At 37.6% G+C, this 18,093-nt stretch overlaps 3 protein-coding genes across 3 annotated transcripts; all 3 read left to right on the plus strand.

Moving 5' to 3' along the window:
* LOC102787840 (olfactory receptor 1E16-like) lies at positions 1 to 969 on the plus strand. Its single transcript, XM_006808681.2, has one exon. The coding sequence runs from the start codon at positions 1 to 3 to the stop codon at positions 967 to 969; it is 969 nt and encodes a 322-aa protein (XP_006808744.2).
* A 3,021-nt stretch (positions 970 to 3,990) lies between these two features.
* Positions 3,991 to 4,956, plus strand: LOC102787539 (olfactory receptor 1E16-like). The gene has a single exon (XM_006808680.3). It carries the CDS (start codon positions 3,991 to 3,993, stop codon positions 4,954 to 4,956), a length of 966 nt encoding a protein of 321 aa, XP_006808743.3.
* Positions 4,957 to 14,083: 9,127 nt separating this feature from the next.
* LOC118455824 (olfactory receptor 1-like) lies at positions 14,084 to 15,064 on the plus strand. The gene has a single exon (XM_035915786.2). The coding sequence runs from the start codon at positions 14,084 to 14,086 to the stop codon at positions 15,062 to 15,064; it is 981 nt and encodes a 326-aa protein (XP_035771679.1).
* The last annotated feature ends 3,029 nt before the right edge of the window (positions 15,065 to 18,093 follow it).

The raw sequence follows: 18,093 nt of genomic DNA on the forward strand, positions 1-18,093 counted from the left end.
ATGGATTTTTTAAACTCAGCTGCTGAGAAAAACACCACTTTTGTGCAACCTGCAAATTTTATAATAAGTGGATTTGTCGGCATACCTAATATTAGGTATTACTTTGTCTTTCTGTGTTTCATTTACATTTTTTCAGTGGTGGGAAACACAGCTGTGATGCTTATAATCATTTTTGACCATACATTAAGAAGTCCTAAATATATTGCAGTTTTTAATCTTGCATTTACAGACCTGTTAAGTAACTCTGCTTTGGTGCCAAAGGTTCTTGAAATTTCTCTGTTTAACCATCACTATATTTCTTACAACAACTGCTTGACATTCATGTTTTTCTGCTTCACTTTAATTTCAATGCAAGCTTTTAATCTGGTCGTTCTGTCCTTTGACAGAGTCATGGCTATCATGTATCCGTTGCACTATCAAATGAGAGTGAGCCACAAAATCATTCTGTCTTTGATTGCTTTTTCCTGGCTTCTTGCTATGGCTCTAACAGGAACTGCAGTTGGCCTTCTCACAAGACTATATTTTTGTGAATCTGTGGTTATTAATAGCTATTATTGTGACCATGGCCCTATATATCGGCTTGGCTGCAATGATGTTACCCCTAACAAAACAATTTCTGCTTGGTCAAGAGCTTTTGTTCTATGGCTTCCTCTGATATTTATCCTGGGAAGTTACTGCTGTATAGGTTATTCTTTGTCAAGAATTTCTACATGTAAGGAAAGAGTGAAGGCTTTGAAAACCTGTACAGGTCACCTTTCATTAGTGGCAATATATTTCATTCCTATTTTAGTTGTTTATAGTTTTGGGAGTACAATGCATCCAAATGCAAGGATTGTAAACCTATCTTTAGCCAGTGTCACCCCTCCCATGTTAAACCCAATAATCTATTTCCTTCAAACTGCAGAAATAAAAAAATCTTTGAAACGGTTGTTAAAAGCTAAAATACAAATATCACACAGAGTGCTGTAGTTTAATGAAACACATGTAGCAAAACATTTATAATTCAGTGTGTAAGTTAAAAAATGTAACATATAACCATGACACTAAAAAGGACAACCATTTGAAAATTAAAGTGGGAAATCCTAAAATAAGTAAAGTAATATTTTATTTGAATGTTTCTTAATTGTATTCTGCAGGGGTAATTCCTTCCCTTAACATGTAGAAATTATTGCAACTGTATCCAATGAAAAAAGTAGCAGCAGGACTAACCTTTCTTCACTATACCTTTCCACAAGCAATAGCTAGCTGCTGTGCATATGAAGTTTGTTTGGGTTTTTTTTTTTTTTTTTTTTTCATGTTTTTCATTAAAGAAATTAAAAGGGAAAAATAAATTTTGTTTTTCTAGAAAGAATACTAAAGGCTTGAAATTTTGGGCATCTTTCTAATTTCAATGCATTATACGTACACCAGGAAAAATTATTTGAGTTTTATGTTGTGATTTATGAACTTTTTGTAATAATCTTGGGTTAAATGTAAGTGTTGCCATTTTAGAACATAATGCACCATTGTTTAAAGCAGACCTTCCCAAAGTGTGGGGTCCGCCCCCTAGTGGGGGGCGCAGAGCCATTGCAGGGGGGGGAAACAAAACGCTTGGACACTGCTAGCACTGGGCGCCCACAGAAACGCAAAGCAGGAGATGAAGCATAGCTGAATATGTTTCCAAACCAACTTCATTCTAAGCCAAAGACTAGAAAATATGGTGAAGCATATCTTCCCTTTGGTTTCACCTGCACGAGTGTCGAGGTAGGTCTCCCCTGCAGAATTGGTTTTCTGTGTGTCAGGAGCACGTGCTGGGCTCTCCAAATCACAGACAAACAGTATCCTACAGTTGTTTATGTTTTTAAACCCATTTTGCACAGAGAGGCGTTTTTTTGAAAAATGCATTGATAGCAATGTTGAATATTATTACACATGAAAAAAAACAACTACAGTAAAATAATCACACCGTGACGCCTCTGCCTTTCTAAATGGAGGGACAGTAACTGCGTGTGTATATGTAAGCGTGTAAATCCTGAAGATTTTGAACATTTTTCTTGTAAAACAAAGGGGGGCCTAGCAAAAAAAGTTTGGGAACCACTGGTTTAAAGTATACTTTTTTAAAACAGGTATGTAGAGAAACATATTTTCTCTTCTATACTTTGTTTTATCGGAGTTCACACTGAAACTAAAAGTAACTTGCTAAAGATGTTTATTTATTGTTTGATCTAAGAATATTTCAGCATGTACTCCTGCCTTTGTCTGTCATGAAAATGTATATATATTACTGCAAATACCATTTTAACAAGTCTGACCAATTTTTTAATAAAATGTGAAGATCTGACCAAACTGAAAGAAAGCTAGAAATGTCAAGCAAGCTCAACCATTACTTAGTGACCACTATTCACTAAATTCTCTGCATAAAGCTTAGATCACCTGATTTGAAGATGCCGGGGAACAGACAGCTGCTGTGAGTGACAGAACAGTGTTGCATCTATGTGGATCCAGTCTTCACTAAACAAAGCTTGCCTGAACAAAGAATACAGGACTTTGATTTTATAGAAGATTAACACAAAAAAAGTTTTTATGTTTTCTTTTTTTTAAACTCAGCTGTTCAGAAAAACATATCTTTTGTGCATCTTACATATTTTAAGTACTGGCCATTCTTTCTTAATAATTTATACATATAGAGAAGAATGAAGGCTTTAAAACCTGCACAGGTCATCTTTAATTAAAATAAATCGATTTCCTCCTTAGTACATGTATATTTATTTATATATAGTACCTTCAAATGCTAGGATTATAAATACCTCTTTAACCTCTGTTATGTTGTATGAGCGTCATTGGGACTGGAGAAGCATGGTTGGATGGTAACAAATCATAACCATGGGGCCATTGGGACAACGGTCGCTAAATTGCACAACCAGAAGGCAACATTGGAGACATCGAGAATAGTTATGAGTGTCTTGGAATCCCACAGGCAAATGGGAACCGAAACAAGATCACCAGGAAAGCTGCAACTGGCAAATACCTGCATAGTGACAGGCAAGTCCTGAAGAGTCAGCTGAATGCAAAGAACAAGAATGGGACAATCAACATCTATGCCCTGCCAGTTAATAGATACCCTGCTGGGATAATAAGCTGGCCAAAAGAGGGAATAGAATCCACTGACATCAAGACAAGAAATCTCCTTGCGACAAATGGAGGGTTTCACGCCAGGTCCAGTACCATGAGATTGCACGCTAAGTGGAAGGAAGGAGGCCGAGGACTAATGAATGTCAGAACCACTATCCAGCCATCTTTGTTATTTGAAACAACAAAGATTCAACTGACTATGTGCTTAGTGAATATCTCAGGCAGCAGAAACCTGAGAAAGAAAAGGAGATCCTAGAAACGACATCTGAGATCTCTGTCCAGAAGAATACAGTCCTAGGGACAGCAAAGACCCTCAACCTCCAAGGCCTCTGGTAGAGACCCTGAGATTGAAGGCTAAAAGTCTGCCCACATGGGCGAGTGGGGAAATTAAAAAATATATATATTAGTGTTCATCACAATATTTCTATAAAAACTTCAAAGTCATAGTTGTGCAAAGTTATAGACTGATGTGATAATAAAGTGTATCTTTTCACACTTTCCTGACTGCTGTTTATTTCTTACACTAATTGCTCATATAAAAACAGTAAACTAGTTGAAACATCATCCATCCAATTGCAACATGAAATATAAAAAATGCATTGACGGTTCTGTGTATATTTTTAACATGATTGCATTCAGATGTACTGAAATAAACTTCACATTTAATGATTTAAACGCATTTAAACACATTATTTACCAGATATCCAGAAGAAGACAGCTTCTCTTTAGCATCCTCTTTGAAAACAGGTAAACATAAACAGAGCTCTTCCCCCTGAGAGTAAGGTGCTTTCCTCCGTCTACATAAGAGTATAGAGTCGTGATACTAGCGCAAAGGAGAGGCATCTGTGTGGACATCACTGTGTTGTAGGCCTCTTTGCAATGGAGTTATTCAACTCAGCTCTTGGAAAAAACATAACTTTTGTACATCCTAAATTTTTCATTATAGGTGGTTTAACTGGAATCCCAAACATAACATTTTATTATGTCTTTCTATTTTTTGTTTATATTGTTTCTGTGGTGGGAAACACAGTTGTGATGGCTGTAATATACTTGGATCATAATCTGAGAACTCCAAAGTATATTGCAGTTTTTAACCTTGCATTTGTGGACCTGTTTGGTAACACTGCCCTGGTGCCAAAGGTTCTTGACATTTTTCTGTTTGGGCACTACTATATCCCCTACAACGATTGTTTAACATTCCTGTTTTTTTGCTACACTTGTCTATCACTGCAGTCATTTAATCTGGTGGCACTCTCGTATGACAGAATGGTGGCCATCATCTTTCCACTCCACTATCAAGTAAAGGTGACCCACAGGTTCATGTTTTCTTTCATTGCTTCACTTTGGGTTTTTACTATTATTGCTGTATTAATTTCAGTTGGACTACTTACAAGACTTTCTTTCTGTAAATCTGTGGTTATTAATAGTTATTTTTGTGACCATGGTCAGATATACCGACTTGCTTGCAATGACCATTTCCCAAGCTATGTCATTGCTTGTTTGTACCCAGTGATTATATTTTGGCTTCCTCTAGCTTTTATCCTGTTAAGTTACCTTTATATTGGCTATACGCTGGTTAAAGTGGCCACACTTCAAGAAGGACTCAAGGCTTTTAAAACATGCATTGGCCATCTTTCATTAGTGGCAATCTATTTTATTCCACTGTTAACTACGTTTACTTTGATGGAAAAAATACAACCAAATGCTAGGATCATAAACCTGTCTTTGACTTCGGTCTTCCCTCCCATGTTGAACCCAATAATTTATGTTCTGCAAACACAAGAAATAAAAGAATCTTTAAAAAGGTTATTAAAAAGGCGAGGAAAATCCAAAATAACAATTTAATACTAGCAGTGATGTGAGCATTTGTTTGCACTATATATTGTGTATGTTTGTGTTTCTTTGAAATCTGTCCTTTGAAATAGAATTTAAAGTAGAATTGTCTAATGTCATTATGAGTTAAGACTGGTTGCAATAAAAGAACAAGTAATTTCATAGGAATGGAGATGATTTTTTAAACAAAATGTAATCAACGATAACACAAAAAGTCTGTTAGGATGCACGTATTATTTGTGATCAAGGTGATTATGGGGTGTTTAAAAAGCAATAGTATCTAAAAAATCATTGAATGTCTCACCTATTTTTTTGTCTCTGTGTTGATAATCATTTCAAAACAGAACGCAATTATTTTATCTCGGTCTAATTTTCTTCTAGGTTTTTTTTATGAAGAAAGCAAAACATATATGCATTTTTTTTTTTTTACTTTTTCATATCCACGATTTCTAATAAATTCACAGTGCCAGCTTGTCTCTCTGTGAGGCAGCACAAAGGCAAACACTGCTTTGACTGAAAGCCAAATATCAGCATGTAAAATGCTTGCAATGGTAGTGCTGGTGTTTATAAGGTGGAAAGTTAAGTGATGTGATTACTTTTGTAGAATCAAAACATTGGAGAAGTTGAAATTTTTACTTGATAGTGACATTAGAAGTCAGGGGATTATTTAAAACTATCGTCTTACAGTCAGCTAGAGCCAACATCATGTAAATATTTAAAAAGTGATACAAGCTTAAAGAACTCCACTTTGACACTATCACAGATGATGCTGTTGGACACTGCATCAGTGTACTGATTGTGAGGTTGGGCCAAACTTTATATCCATAAATACATGATTGTGTTCACCCTGACTTACAGGTTTTGTATAGGAGCACAGCTCTCATTCATTTCTATTTGATATAAATGAATGAGAGCAAGCCTCAAATAAGTTGAAACTTCTTTGAGGCTTGCTTAAATGACCCGTTTTTCTTTTGTTCTTTGCAAGTATGCAGTTATGGATACATGTCACAGTGGCACGTGACAAATTTTTTAAAAATAGTTTTCCATTACGTGACAATTGGATTATTACCAGAAGAATCAGTCATTTCAATTTTGCGGTTTGTATGGATGCTTATTATAGTTACGAAGGCATCTACTGCTAGGCTTGTTTAATTTTTTTGCTTTTTTGTTATTATGGACCAGTATATTGTTTGTGTCACGACTGGGGCAGCAGTCGTGTGATGAATAAATGAGGACCCAAGATGCAGACGGTGATGGAGATGTGAGTGGAGGTTTATTTACAGTGAAAATAACAGAAGTGAGGGCAGGACAGAACATAAACCTAAACTGGGTGAAACTAACAAACAAACCTGGAACATAAGGTCAGCGGGAGAAACTCAGAGATAGCAGATGAGGACGGCAGAACAGAGAGACGTAGAGAAACATAGGGAATGAACACAGACGACGCGACGAGGAGCACAGGCAGACACGCACTATAAATACATACACCAGGTAATTAGGAAATGGCAGACAGGCGGGGACACAGCTGGAACTAATGGACATAACGAGACACAACCTACAAAGTAAAACAGGAAACACACAGACTGTTTCACAAAACCAACTGGGGACACGAACAGAACACAGAGGAGAGACACAGGTAGGGATGATAGAAACACACAACCCTAAGAACAAATACAAAATCAGAATAAACTAGAAAAATGATAATAATCAACTTAAAGCGCTGGGTCACCGACCCAGGACCATGACAGTTTGGCCTGAAATCTTTAAATAACATTATGGAAGTTTTGACATACAGTGCTAAAAAAAAGACGGCAGGTGGTGCTTAAACCTACCCTAGCCTACCCTTTGACCCTAGCCAAATGCAAAAGTAGGATAAAAAGCACACGTAAAACCTAGGGCTGCAACGATACACAAAATTCACGGTTCGGTTCGGTTCGATACTTTGGTGTCACGGTTCGATATTTTTTCGATACAAAAAAAATGTTCATGCCTTTTAATTTGTCATTTATTAAATTTTCACGGCACATTCTGCACCACATCTCTGTGCGTTCATCATTTGTTTGAAGCCAGCTCACCTCCTGCAACCACTTTTCCGAGAATACGAGCTTCTTTTGTGGTTCGGACTCCTTCTGACATTTCTTTGGAGGTGGAGGAAAACCAAAGTAATTGCTTAAAGGAGCTTCTTCGACATCTTTAAGAGTTCTAAACAAATGTCTGTCCTCCTCCAGAAAATCTTATGTACGCAAACACGCGTTGCAACTTCTTATCTTGTGCGCGTTTTTTATTTTGACAGCGAATGCGCACCTGCGGACGACTTATGTGCAGCCCTGGTTATTTAGCTCGTCATATTGCAGCCACAGAAATTCTTTTGTCCATGAAACCATAGGGCTGCACTTTCTTTTTGCCTTATAGTCTGATTTGTCATAACTTTTCCATTTTGTGGTAAGCTTTTCTTTGGCTGTCCCTTCTTCACCCTGACCTGTCTTATTTGGCTCAGCAGAACTAAAATGTATATCCTGCTGCTTTTACACACGCACTCACATAACGCTCAGCGATTCTCTGTGCGATCAACCTCTCACATGTTTAAGCTGCGGGAGATTTCACTTGTCATGTTTGCATAGTAAGCTAACGATTGATAAGGAATTGGTGCGCAAATTATCATCACTCACCAATCAGTGCTGTCGCTCTCTATACACAGTTTGCGCGATTGCAAAGTGAAAGCAAAAAACAAGCGCAAATTCAAACGCGATTTCAATATGTCACAAAAGTTAAAGTTTGTAGCATGCGTGCTTGTTGTTTTTGTCTGCTTCCACTTGTCTTTGCACTAAGATGATGTCGGCATAAATGTGCAGTCATATTTGTTGTGTTCCCACTAGTGCTGTCAGCGTTAATCTGAAATGAGGTTAATGCCACAACACTGCAAATCTCCGTTAATGAGCTACCACCGATCACCCCGTGCGTGGGGCTGGACAGCGTCAACACGTTAACGAGCTAACTGCGCTAACACACTAGTTCCCACCCATGTAATTGAGCATTGCTGGCACATCCAGCATACTGTTTTACTTTAGTCCATGACGCGCTTACCTTCAGGGTCATGCTTCACATGAAAACCAAAATAGTTCCAAACGCCAGATCTGAATGAGGGTAGGGGAGGTTCAATTTGCCATGTTGCAAGGAGAGCTTAACTTCTGTCTCGCTAGCTTGTCCTGCGCTCAGTGAATCTGTGTTCGACTACTCCGCCTAGGCTGCACTGTCGAGCGCAGATCCACTGAGCGCTCAACACAGACAGCACCGTCAGAAGGAAAGTTGATAAAATAAATTAAAAATGTTGTATTGTTCGATACATATGCATACCGAACCGAAAGCACTGTATCGAACGGTTCAATATCGATACGAGTATCGTTGCACCCCTAATATACAGAGTAGCAAGTTCCATCCATCCATCTTCTTCCCCTTATCTCTGGCTGGGTCAGCAGTCTAAGCAGAGAAGCCCAGACCTCCTACTCCCCAGCCCCCTCCTCCAACTGATCTGGGGGAACACCAAGGCGTTCCACACCTCACCCAGGAGGCATCTTTGTCAGATGCACAAACCACCTTAACTGGCTCCTTTCGATGTGGAGGAGCAGCGGCTACACTCTGAGCCCCTCTCAGATGATTGAACTTCTCACCCTATCTCTAAGGGAGAGCCCAGCCACCCTTTGGAGGAAGCCCATTTCCACTGCTTGTATTTGCGATCTCATTCTTTCAGTCATCAACCACAACTTGTGACCATAGTTGAGGGTAGGGACGTAGGTCGACCGGTAAATTGAGAGCTTCACTTTTACACTCAGCTCCCTCTTCACCACAACAGCAGCATCTGCATCACTGCAGCCGCAGCACCAATCCGTCTGTCAATCTTCCACTACCTTCTCCCATCATTCGCAAACAAGACCCTGAGGCTACGTCCACAGTAGCCCGGATAGATTTGAAATCGGTTACAAAGGGCAGCATTGTCATTGTTCATTTGTGCACAATGTCCCCAGTCTCCCTTTGAATGCTGTTGAAGCTCTGCTGGAGGTGTGCATTAAAGATCTCACGGACTGGGGCCTCTGCTAGGCATTCCGAGCTAGGGCTGCCACGATTAGTCGACTAGTCACGATTACGTCGACTATTAAAATCGTCGAAGATTAATTTAATAGTTGACGCGTCGTTTGAAGCTTTGTAAGATCCCAAAAGACGCAGGAATAAGTAGTAGGATTTAAGAGTGTAATAACGGACTGAAACAGAAGATGGCAGCACTGCACGTACAGGGATGCCAGCTGCCGTTAAACCCCGAAGAAGAAGAAGCTGTGTCCCAGAATTCGTAGCGCGGCCCAGCGCAGTAGTCAATAATGGCGGCAGCTAGTTGGTGTTAATATTACTCTTATTATTCTTTTTGGGTCACAAAATAAACATTTAACATATTTTCAGGCGAACATATGTTAAAATATGTTAAAAATATGTCAGCTGTGTAAACTTCAAATATCTGCTCAGTTTATCAAGACACCACATATTTTCAAAAGCGCTCCGACGTTTTGTGCTCCAACGTGGGTAACAGACGTCTCACCAGCTCGATAGCGAGCGGGGGTTCAAGGCTCACTAGAGCCAGTGAGAACACCGGACTCCCGGCAAATCGTTTTCAAACCCACTGCTGTCTTTCGCTACTCAGGTTAAACATGTAATATAAGTCACTTAGATAACTTCAAAATGTTATTGTTTGGCTTTTTTTTAAGTATTTTATTTGTTCCTGAGTAAATCGGTTTGGCTGAGATTGAAGTTATAGTTTTTACACAGCTGAATAAACCTCAAGCAGACAACTGATTATCAAAAGTGTGAGATACTCGAGAATATACTCCGTTATATTTTAGATAGCAAGGAGTTTATTAAACTCTCCCTAACTTATTAAACTTCACTGAAACTTTATTTTTAGTTAGCACATACCTTAAACACTTAAAGCTGTAAGCTAATGATAGTTATATAAGAGCAGGTGCATGCTGGTGCAATAAGCTGTCCGTTTTACGTCCAATGGATGCATAATCTGATTAGTCGACTAATCGCAAAAATAATCGGTGGCTAGTCGACTATCAAAATAATCGTTTGTGGCAGCCCTATTCCCAGCACACCCTCACTATATGTTTAGGCACGGTAGGTCCGCTTAGTGTTCCCCCCCGCCACTTGATCCATCTCACCACCAGGTGGTGATCAGTTGACAGCTCAGAACATATGGCCACAGGTCTGGTGAAACAATTACAAAATCAATCATCAACCTGCAGCCTAGAGCAGCGGTCTCCAACCTTTTTTGCACCACAGACCGGTTTATGCCCGACAATATTTTCATGGACCGGCCTTTAAGGTGTCGCGGATAAATACAACAAAATAAAACTAGTACCGGTACCGAAAAAAAGAAGATTTATTTATAACACACGTGAAAAGACCCAGGAAAACCAAGTTAACGATCAAAACAATAACAAAAAACACTGAAAACCATACATTTCACACCTGAGCCTCAAGTCTCGCGGCCCGGTACCAAACGACTCACGGACCGGTACCGGTCCGAGGCCCGGGGGTTGGGGACCGCTGGCCTAGAGCATCCTGGTGCCGCATGCACTTACGGACACTCTTATGTTTGAACATGGTGTTCGTTATGACCAAACTGATCCAGGAAGCTCTTCCTCCCAGTCACGCCCCTCCAGGTCTCACTGTCATTGCCCACATGAGCAGTGGGTCTCCCAGGAGAGGAACGACTCAAAGCACTGAAAACTTGTAGTTCTCATGTGATTCTAGTTGCTAATTTCTTTTTGCCATTGGTGGGAACAAACATAGCTGCAGTGGCCTCCTATATTCATCCTAATGCTAGGATCATAAACTCAACTTTGACATACACCATACCAGCTTTGCTTAATCCTATTATATATGCTTTAAAGACAGAAGAAGTGATGAATGCCGTCAAGAAGCTTTGGAAAAAAAAAACTTTTATAAACACAGCATAAAAATGATGAACTTATTTCACCTTTCCTTGACATAAAATCGCTTTGTTACTGAATCTACATCACAATACCTGCTGTTTTAAAAAAGCTCAGAACATTAATAAAGATACCTCACACAGTAGCAGTTTTTGATACGGGCGGTTGCCCGGGGCGGCATAGTGGTGGGGGGCGGCATCACAGGCATCTGGAAAAAATAAATAAATAAATTTGCTTGTACTCATGCTGCTCCGACATCATTTGGGAATGTCATAGGCACCGATCGGTTTTCTATTGCCCATTTGCTGGGAGTAAGGGCGCCCTCCGTTTGCTAGGTGCGCCTGCTGCTTGCGGCACAGGGAGGAGAGGGCGGGGCAGGGCGGCGGGGTATTCTCTGGCTGGCGAAGCATATAATAACCAACTAGCAAAATAAAACAAAATAAAAACAAACCAACAACCACGAAAACATGCCAGAGGGAGTGTTCGCCCAGGGCACCAAACAGGCTAGGACCGCCACTGACCTCACACCCTGGCCACTCCCTGTTTGAACTGTTGCCCTCAGGCAGACTGTATGGAGCACAAGACTCAAACACAGCTTTTACCCAACCGCAATAACATGTCTGAACACTGCTACTAAAAAAATGTCCATCACGGGACTGAAACTATTTATGCATGCTCATACTATTCTTATTAGTACTTTAAGTATCTTATTTATTGATTTATTACATTTTATTGTTTCAATTTAGATTTTCATATTTTATGGATGATGCACCGCTCAGAGACCACTTTTAATTTCGTTGTACAATTGGACAATGACAGTAAAGACTGATAAGCTGTGCAGTTATTGTTATGCGTACTTGCTATCATATATATATGTGTGTGTGTGTGTGTGTGTGTGCATACAGTAAATTTGCCAGCCAAATTAAATAAGCGATCTTGAAATGTTAGTGTTTTTTCTATATTTTAACAGTTTTGGCATCCCATCATATGAAATTTAACAGTTAACAGATTAACTGTTATACTGTTATGAAACATTGATTTAATCCTCAAATTAAAAATCCCCAATTAAAAAATGAATTGGCAGATTTTAAATTGTGTATGTGTTCCTTCATAATTCTTTTTTCCCCAAAAATTTCAAATGTGCAAACTCTGCATAATTTCATCTCCCAGTTACGTGTTTACTTTTGCCATCCAAATATATTATTTGGATGACACTTCACACTTCACAATCATAATCAAACAGGAGCATAAATAATAATAATAGATAGTTATCTTAATTGGTATATAGACAAAGATGACTGCCCTGAGACATGAGGTTAATGTGAGAGACTTTAATGTTGCAAACATAACCAAATCGTTTAATAATAAATAATTACCACACTCCCTTACATGGTACATTAAATTTTATATAATAGATAAATGATGTAAATAACTTCAGGATGCAGTGTGTGAGGATCCAAAATGCAGATGCAGGTGGAGGTTAACTAAAGCCAAGCCATTTATTGAACTGATATGAAAACCACATGATGCAAAACATGAAACTAAACCGAAAAAACAAATGCAAACTATAAAATTCACTAGAGCAGGGGTAGGCAACTCCAGGCCTTGAGTACCTTGTCCTGCATGTTTTGGATGTGTCCTTGATCTAGCACAGCTGATTTAAATGGCTACATTACCTCCTCAACATGTCTTGAAGTTCTCCAGAGGTCTGGTAATGAACTAATCATTTGATTCAGGCGTGCTAACCCAGGGTGAGATCTAAAACCTGCAGGACACCGGCACTCAAGGCCTACGCCTAGTTGCTTACCCCTAGTTGCCTACCCCTGCACTAGAGAGCTGAGACACAATTGGACCAGGCAACAGAATAACGCTGGGGAACTGAGCAGTACACTCTAAATCAGGACAAAGGAAGACTGAGACAGTATATACAGGAGGAGAACTGGAGACACATAGGAAACACACCTGAAGCAAATCGGGAATATTGAGGAATAACAAGACAAGGGAAGTAAACTCTACACAAGACACACAAGACAAAAGACTTTCACAATAAAACAGAAAAGAAGAAGCAGAATATGAACAGAGACTGCAAAGGATAAAATAAATTATAAAGGAAACTTCTTGACTCTTCTCGTGTATAAATAATATACTATTATTTATACACGAGAAGAGTCAAACAGCATAAGAGATTCTCAATAAACAAGGAATCACAAAGCCCAAAAGAACTGTAAATACAAAATCCTGGGTCTAAAAACCCAGGGATCCTAACAAATAATTTAAATGAATTTGTTGGCACTAATCTACTTTTACTGGGGCACATACCTTATGTTGCTAAGGATGGTTTTTTACGATTGATTTATTTTTTTTTTTCAATGAGAACTGTGTCAAAGCTTTCATTGCAACTATAGAGCCAGGTATAAAATATGCATATTAATTAACTATATTTTTCAAAGAACAATGGTAATTGAACTTATTATGTAAAGAAAACAGACTACTAAATGAAAGATGTAGGTTTTAACCTGTTTAACTTGAACATCTTCAAGTATGCCTTACCTTGCCTTCCTTTGTCATGACTTAGATTCTAGTTTCTTGGCGCTATTCCTTGGAGGCATAAATGTAAAATAACATGTAACATGATTTTTCATGTAAAATAACATGAAAAATCTGTTAGTACAGTTGTTAAATTTACGATTTAACGTTGATTTAAAGCTAAAGCATCTGTATTTTAATTTATCATGCTGATCTACAATAATCTTCCCAATGTTACCTCCTGAAAAGCTAAGTATTTTTATGTGATGTTAAATTTATATAATTTTATTATATTACACTGAAACCTGAGCTGCTGGAATTTTACTTTACTTCTTTTACTGACTCACTTTTACTGTACTTCTACTTTACTTTTTTTTGCCACCCAGTGAGTAGAAAATAAGATGGTCATTAATCTACCCAATTAATGGCCATGTGACAAAGTTACTTGCTTCTGCTGCATCACAGTCTTAGAGGTAAAATACAAATACCAGGTTGGTCATGAGACGCCTCACTTTAGTGCACTGCTTATGTAGTTTGGGCAAAATTTCATTACAGCAACTTTGGATCAGATGCTTCACTTTGTGTTATATGCTTTTATCTGTCATTTTTATGACTAAGGAAACCTATTTGTAATGGACTCAGAAGAAAAAGCCACCACTAAGTCTAATTCCACATTTGTTCGGCCTGAAAAGTTTTATCTCAGTGGATTTTCCAACATCCCTCATGTTAAATATTTCTATGTTTTCCTGTGTTTTGTCTATATCATGACTGTTTTGGGGAATGGCTTTCTTCTCTCAGTTATTTGGCTAGTGAAGACTCTTCATACTCCTAAATACATGATTGTGTTCAACATGGCTTTGGCAGATTTGTGTGGGAGCACAGCTCTCATCCCAAAACTATTAGACACATTTCTGTTCGACAGGAGATACATTGTTTATGAGGCCTGTTTAAGTTATATGTTCTTTGTTTTCTTTTTTGGAGGTGTGCAGTCATGGACGCTTGTCACGATGGCATATGACAGACTTATAGCAATTTGTTTCCCTTTAAGGTATCATAGCATTGTGACTAAAACATCTATTACATCAATGTTGCTGTTTATATGGCTTGTTACGTTGAGTCTAACAACATTAGTTGTTGGGCTTATTAATCGTCTTTCCTTCTGTGACTCTGTTGTGGTAAAAAGCTTTTTCTGTGATCATGGACCAATATATCGTCTGGCATGTAATGATCCATCTTTAAATATCATTATGGCAAATGTTGTTGTAAGTATAGGAGTCTTTATTCCGCTAATATTCATAGCCTGCACTTATGTTTGCATTTCCATAGCGCTGAGCAAAATTGCATCAGGAGAGGAACGACTTAAAGCACTGAAAACTTGTACTTCTCATCTGATCCTTGTTGCTATTTTGTTCCTACCATTTGTAGTTACAAACATTGCTGTATGGACCTCCTACATTCATCCTAATGCCAGAATTATAAACTCAACTTTGACACACACCATACCAGCTTTGATCAATCCTATTGTTTATGCTTTAAAGACAGAAGAAGTAATGAATGCAGTCAAGAAGCTTTGGAAAATAAATAATATTAGCAGTCCAGTCACAAAATGGTGAACCAAATGTTTCTATTATATTGACCCATTTGGGACTATTACAGTATACTTAAAAAAAAACAAAACAAAAAAAAAACAAGTTCTAGCTATTTGTGCTATAATATTACATTTAGAAATAGTGTATTGTGTTATGTTCTTCACTGTATATCATGTTTACATAAAATGTTTTGAATACTGTATATTGTATGGAAAATAATTTTAACACCCACAACCCTTGAAAAAAAGTTTTAAAAAAGCAATGAATGAATGAAAGTTGTAATTTATGTACCTGATTTTTTTAAGTTATATGTTTAAATATAAAAACCAGGAGGAAGGTTGGAACTGTGTATTCACCTTTATTTGATCAGGAAGTAAAAAAATAATTTCTTTAGCAATAATGTCCCTAAACATATGAATATGTGACTATGGGTTCTTCTATATGACATATGTAAAATCTGAAAGAAAGCCATTATATAAACACAATGAACAAAACTTATCATTCAGACCTCAGGCAATAAATTCCACTAAGAAAATATGAACCATTTCCTATTTGAAAAGAAGTAAGAGGAAGCGAGTGCTTATCATATTTCATCAAATGTATTTGTTCTTGTATATGCACATATATACACTATCTATAGATAATTTATCTAGTTATATTAATATAAAGATGCCCATATATTGATGTATAATTATGTAATTATGCCAATCCAAAATATTCATTTTTCTATTTCTACTTCTTGGTTCATTTTGAATCACAAATTAAGTTTAAAGCAGCCAGCCCTGTTACGTTTGTGGACAGTGTTAGAGCAGCATACACAGGGCTGTACTGTGCATGTGATGAAAAAAACTGTCTGTGCGATAAATTATTTTGCATAAGTAGCACTTGTGGCCTCTCTTCCCTGTGCCATGGCTTCTAACCTCTCCTCTTTGAGGAGAAATTGAGAAATAAAGGGTAGAATGCTGCAACCCGGGCTGCTCAGCACTGTCTTTGTTACCTGTTGACAGTGTTGGACTGAATGATGTGCTGGGGTCAACATTCTGCTTTCTTAGCTAGCTTTCATTCTGTAGATCTTTAGTAATAAAGAGCTTTTATTGTGATCATGGACCAGTTTATCGTCTAGCTTGTAATGATACATCTTTAAATTTCAAGTTAGCATTTTCCCTAGTCATTATAATTCTCATCATTCCCCTAGCATTCATAGTAGTCACATATATCTGTATTTCCATAGCACTGAGGAGGACTACTTCAAGAGAGGAACGAGTCAGAGCGTTAAAAACTTGTACTTCTCACCTGATCCTTGTGGTCATGTTCTTCTTGCCAGTTGGAATCACTAACATAGTTGCAATGGCCTCCTACATTGATCCTAATGCTAGAATGATAAATTACACATTGACACACACCATACCATCTTTGCTCAATCCTATTGTATATGCTTTAAAGACAGAAGAAGTGAAAAATGCAATAAAAAAGCTTTGTAAAAGAAATAATGTTAGCAATACAGTCACAAAATGGTGAATCATATGCCTCTACTTAGACTATTACAGTAGACTTTCTTTTAGCAAATAAACCACAACTATTGACCTGCTCACTATATGTGCTATAATATTTAGAAATAATAATAATGTGTTATGTGTTCATTACTGTATATCATGTTTACATAAAATGTTGTATATCATATAAAATAATAGTATATTTAGATAAATTATTTTACAAGCTTAACACATATAATTTAAACAAAACAAATTACGTGTGTATGTACTTTATGTTTTCGTCATGCACACACATGCATTCCTCTCATCTTAGACCCTCAAAAAGAAAATAAATGTTTGCAAACTGAGCTGCTTTTCACAAAATATCTGAAAACTAATTTGTACAAAATTAAACTGAAATTGTTTTTTATTACAATTAATCCCCAATCAGTTATAAAAAAAATGTAGTAATGCTTTTACTACAGTACATTTATTATAGTCTAATTTAATGGTTACATGAGAAAATATTAATATACTGAATGAATAAAAACTTCTGATTCTCTTTTTTAAAAGACATTCAGTTGTGAAAATCTTTCTAAACTTGTGCATGTCAGTATGTTTTGCTAACCAAGAAGTTGCATGGCTGGCACCATGTATTCACTTTCATTTCAGCAAGAAATAAAACCATGTAAAGAATTTCATTTGCAAGAATGTCCTTACACATATGAGTCACCATACATCACCATGGGTTGTTGTTTAACAGGTGTAGTCCTATTGTGAAACTTTTTTAATACATGTTGTTTACATGAGAGAGTTCTTTCTTCTCTACATATAAATCATGTGTAAGTGTATCTTGATTCCTCTGCCTTTTCAGAAAAATATATTATTGTTTTTTATATCTTGATTACTTAAGTTTTGTCTTTGTGTTTCCACAGTGCAGTACCATGCAGCAGTACTGCATTTTCTCAAAGAAATGATGTTTGGTAACTTCATTTTCTTGTGTTCTGCGATGCTGACTATGAGGTGGTTCGGTCAGACAGGGGAGGAGCTACACAGATATATCGGAGGTGCCAAATTCTGCCATTCCCATCCAAGGATTTGACCAAGGGCTACTGGCAGATTTCCTTATCTGTGGAGTCCCGGGAAAGAACAGCTTTCTCCACTCCGTATCGTTTGTACCAATTTGTCACACTTCTGTTCAACATGTTTGGAGCCCCCACCACATTCCACCGCCTCATCGATCGGGTACTGTGGCCGCACGCTGCGTATGCTGCTGCCCACTTGGATGACGTTATCATCCACAGCGACACCTGGGAGGAGCATGTGCAGTGGGTGGCTGCGGTACTGGAGTCACTCACTTGTTCACCCTATCCTATGTCTCTTAATTCAATGCCTATTAGTTTTTAAATTCTTATCAGTTTTTAAATTATATTGCTTTTTTTTCTGTATTGCTTGTATTGCTTGGTTTTTATTTATTTATTTATCTTCAAATAACTGTTCAGCACTTTGTTTGAAAGCCCTTTATAAATAAAGTTATTATTATTATTATTATTATTATTATTATTATTATTATTATAGTTA

Source organism: Neolamprologus brichardi, chromosome 10, assembly GCF_056152115.1.
Source record: "Neolamprologus brichardi isolate AB-2024 chromosome 10, ASM5615211v1, whole genome shotgun sequence".
Taxonomy (NCBI): domain Eukaryota; kingdom Metazoa; phylum Chordata; class Actinopteri; order Cichliformes; family Cichlidae; genus Neolamprologus; species Neolamprologus brichardi.

Coding starts and splice junctions, on each gene's coding strand:
- LOC102787840 (XM_006808681.2), top strand. CDS start 1: ATGGATTTTTTAAACTCAGCTGCTGAGAAAAACACCACTTTTGTGCAA.
- LOC102787539 (XM_006808680.3), top strand. CDS start 3,991: ATGGAGTTATTCAACTCAGCTCTTGGAAAAAACATAACTTTTGTACAT.
- LOC118455824 (XM_035915786.2), top strand. CDS start 14,084: ATGGACTCAGAAGAAAAAGCCACCACTAAGTCTAATTCCACATTTGTT.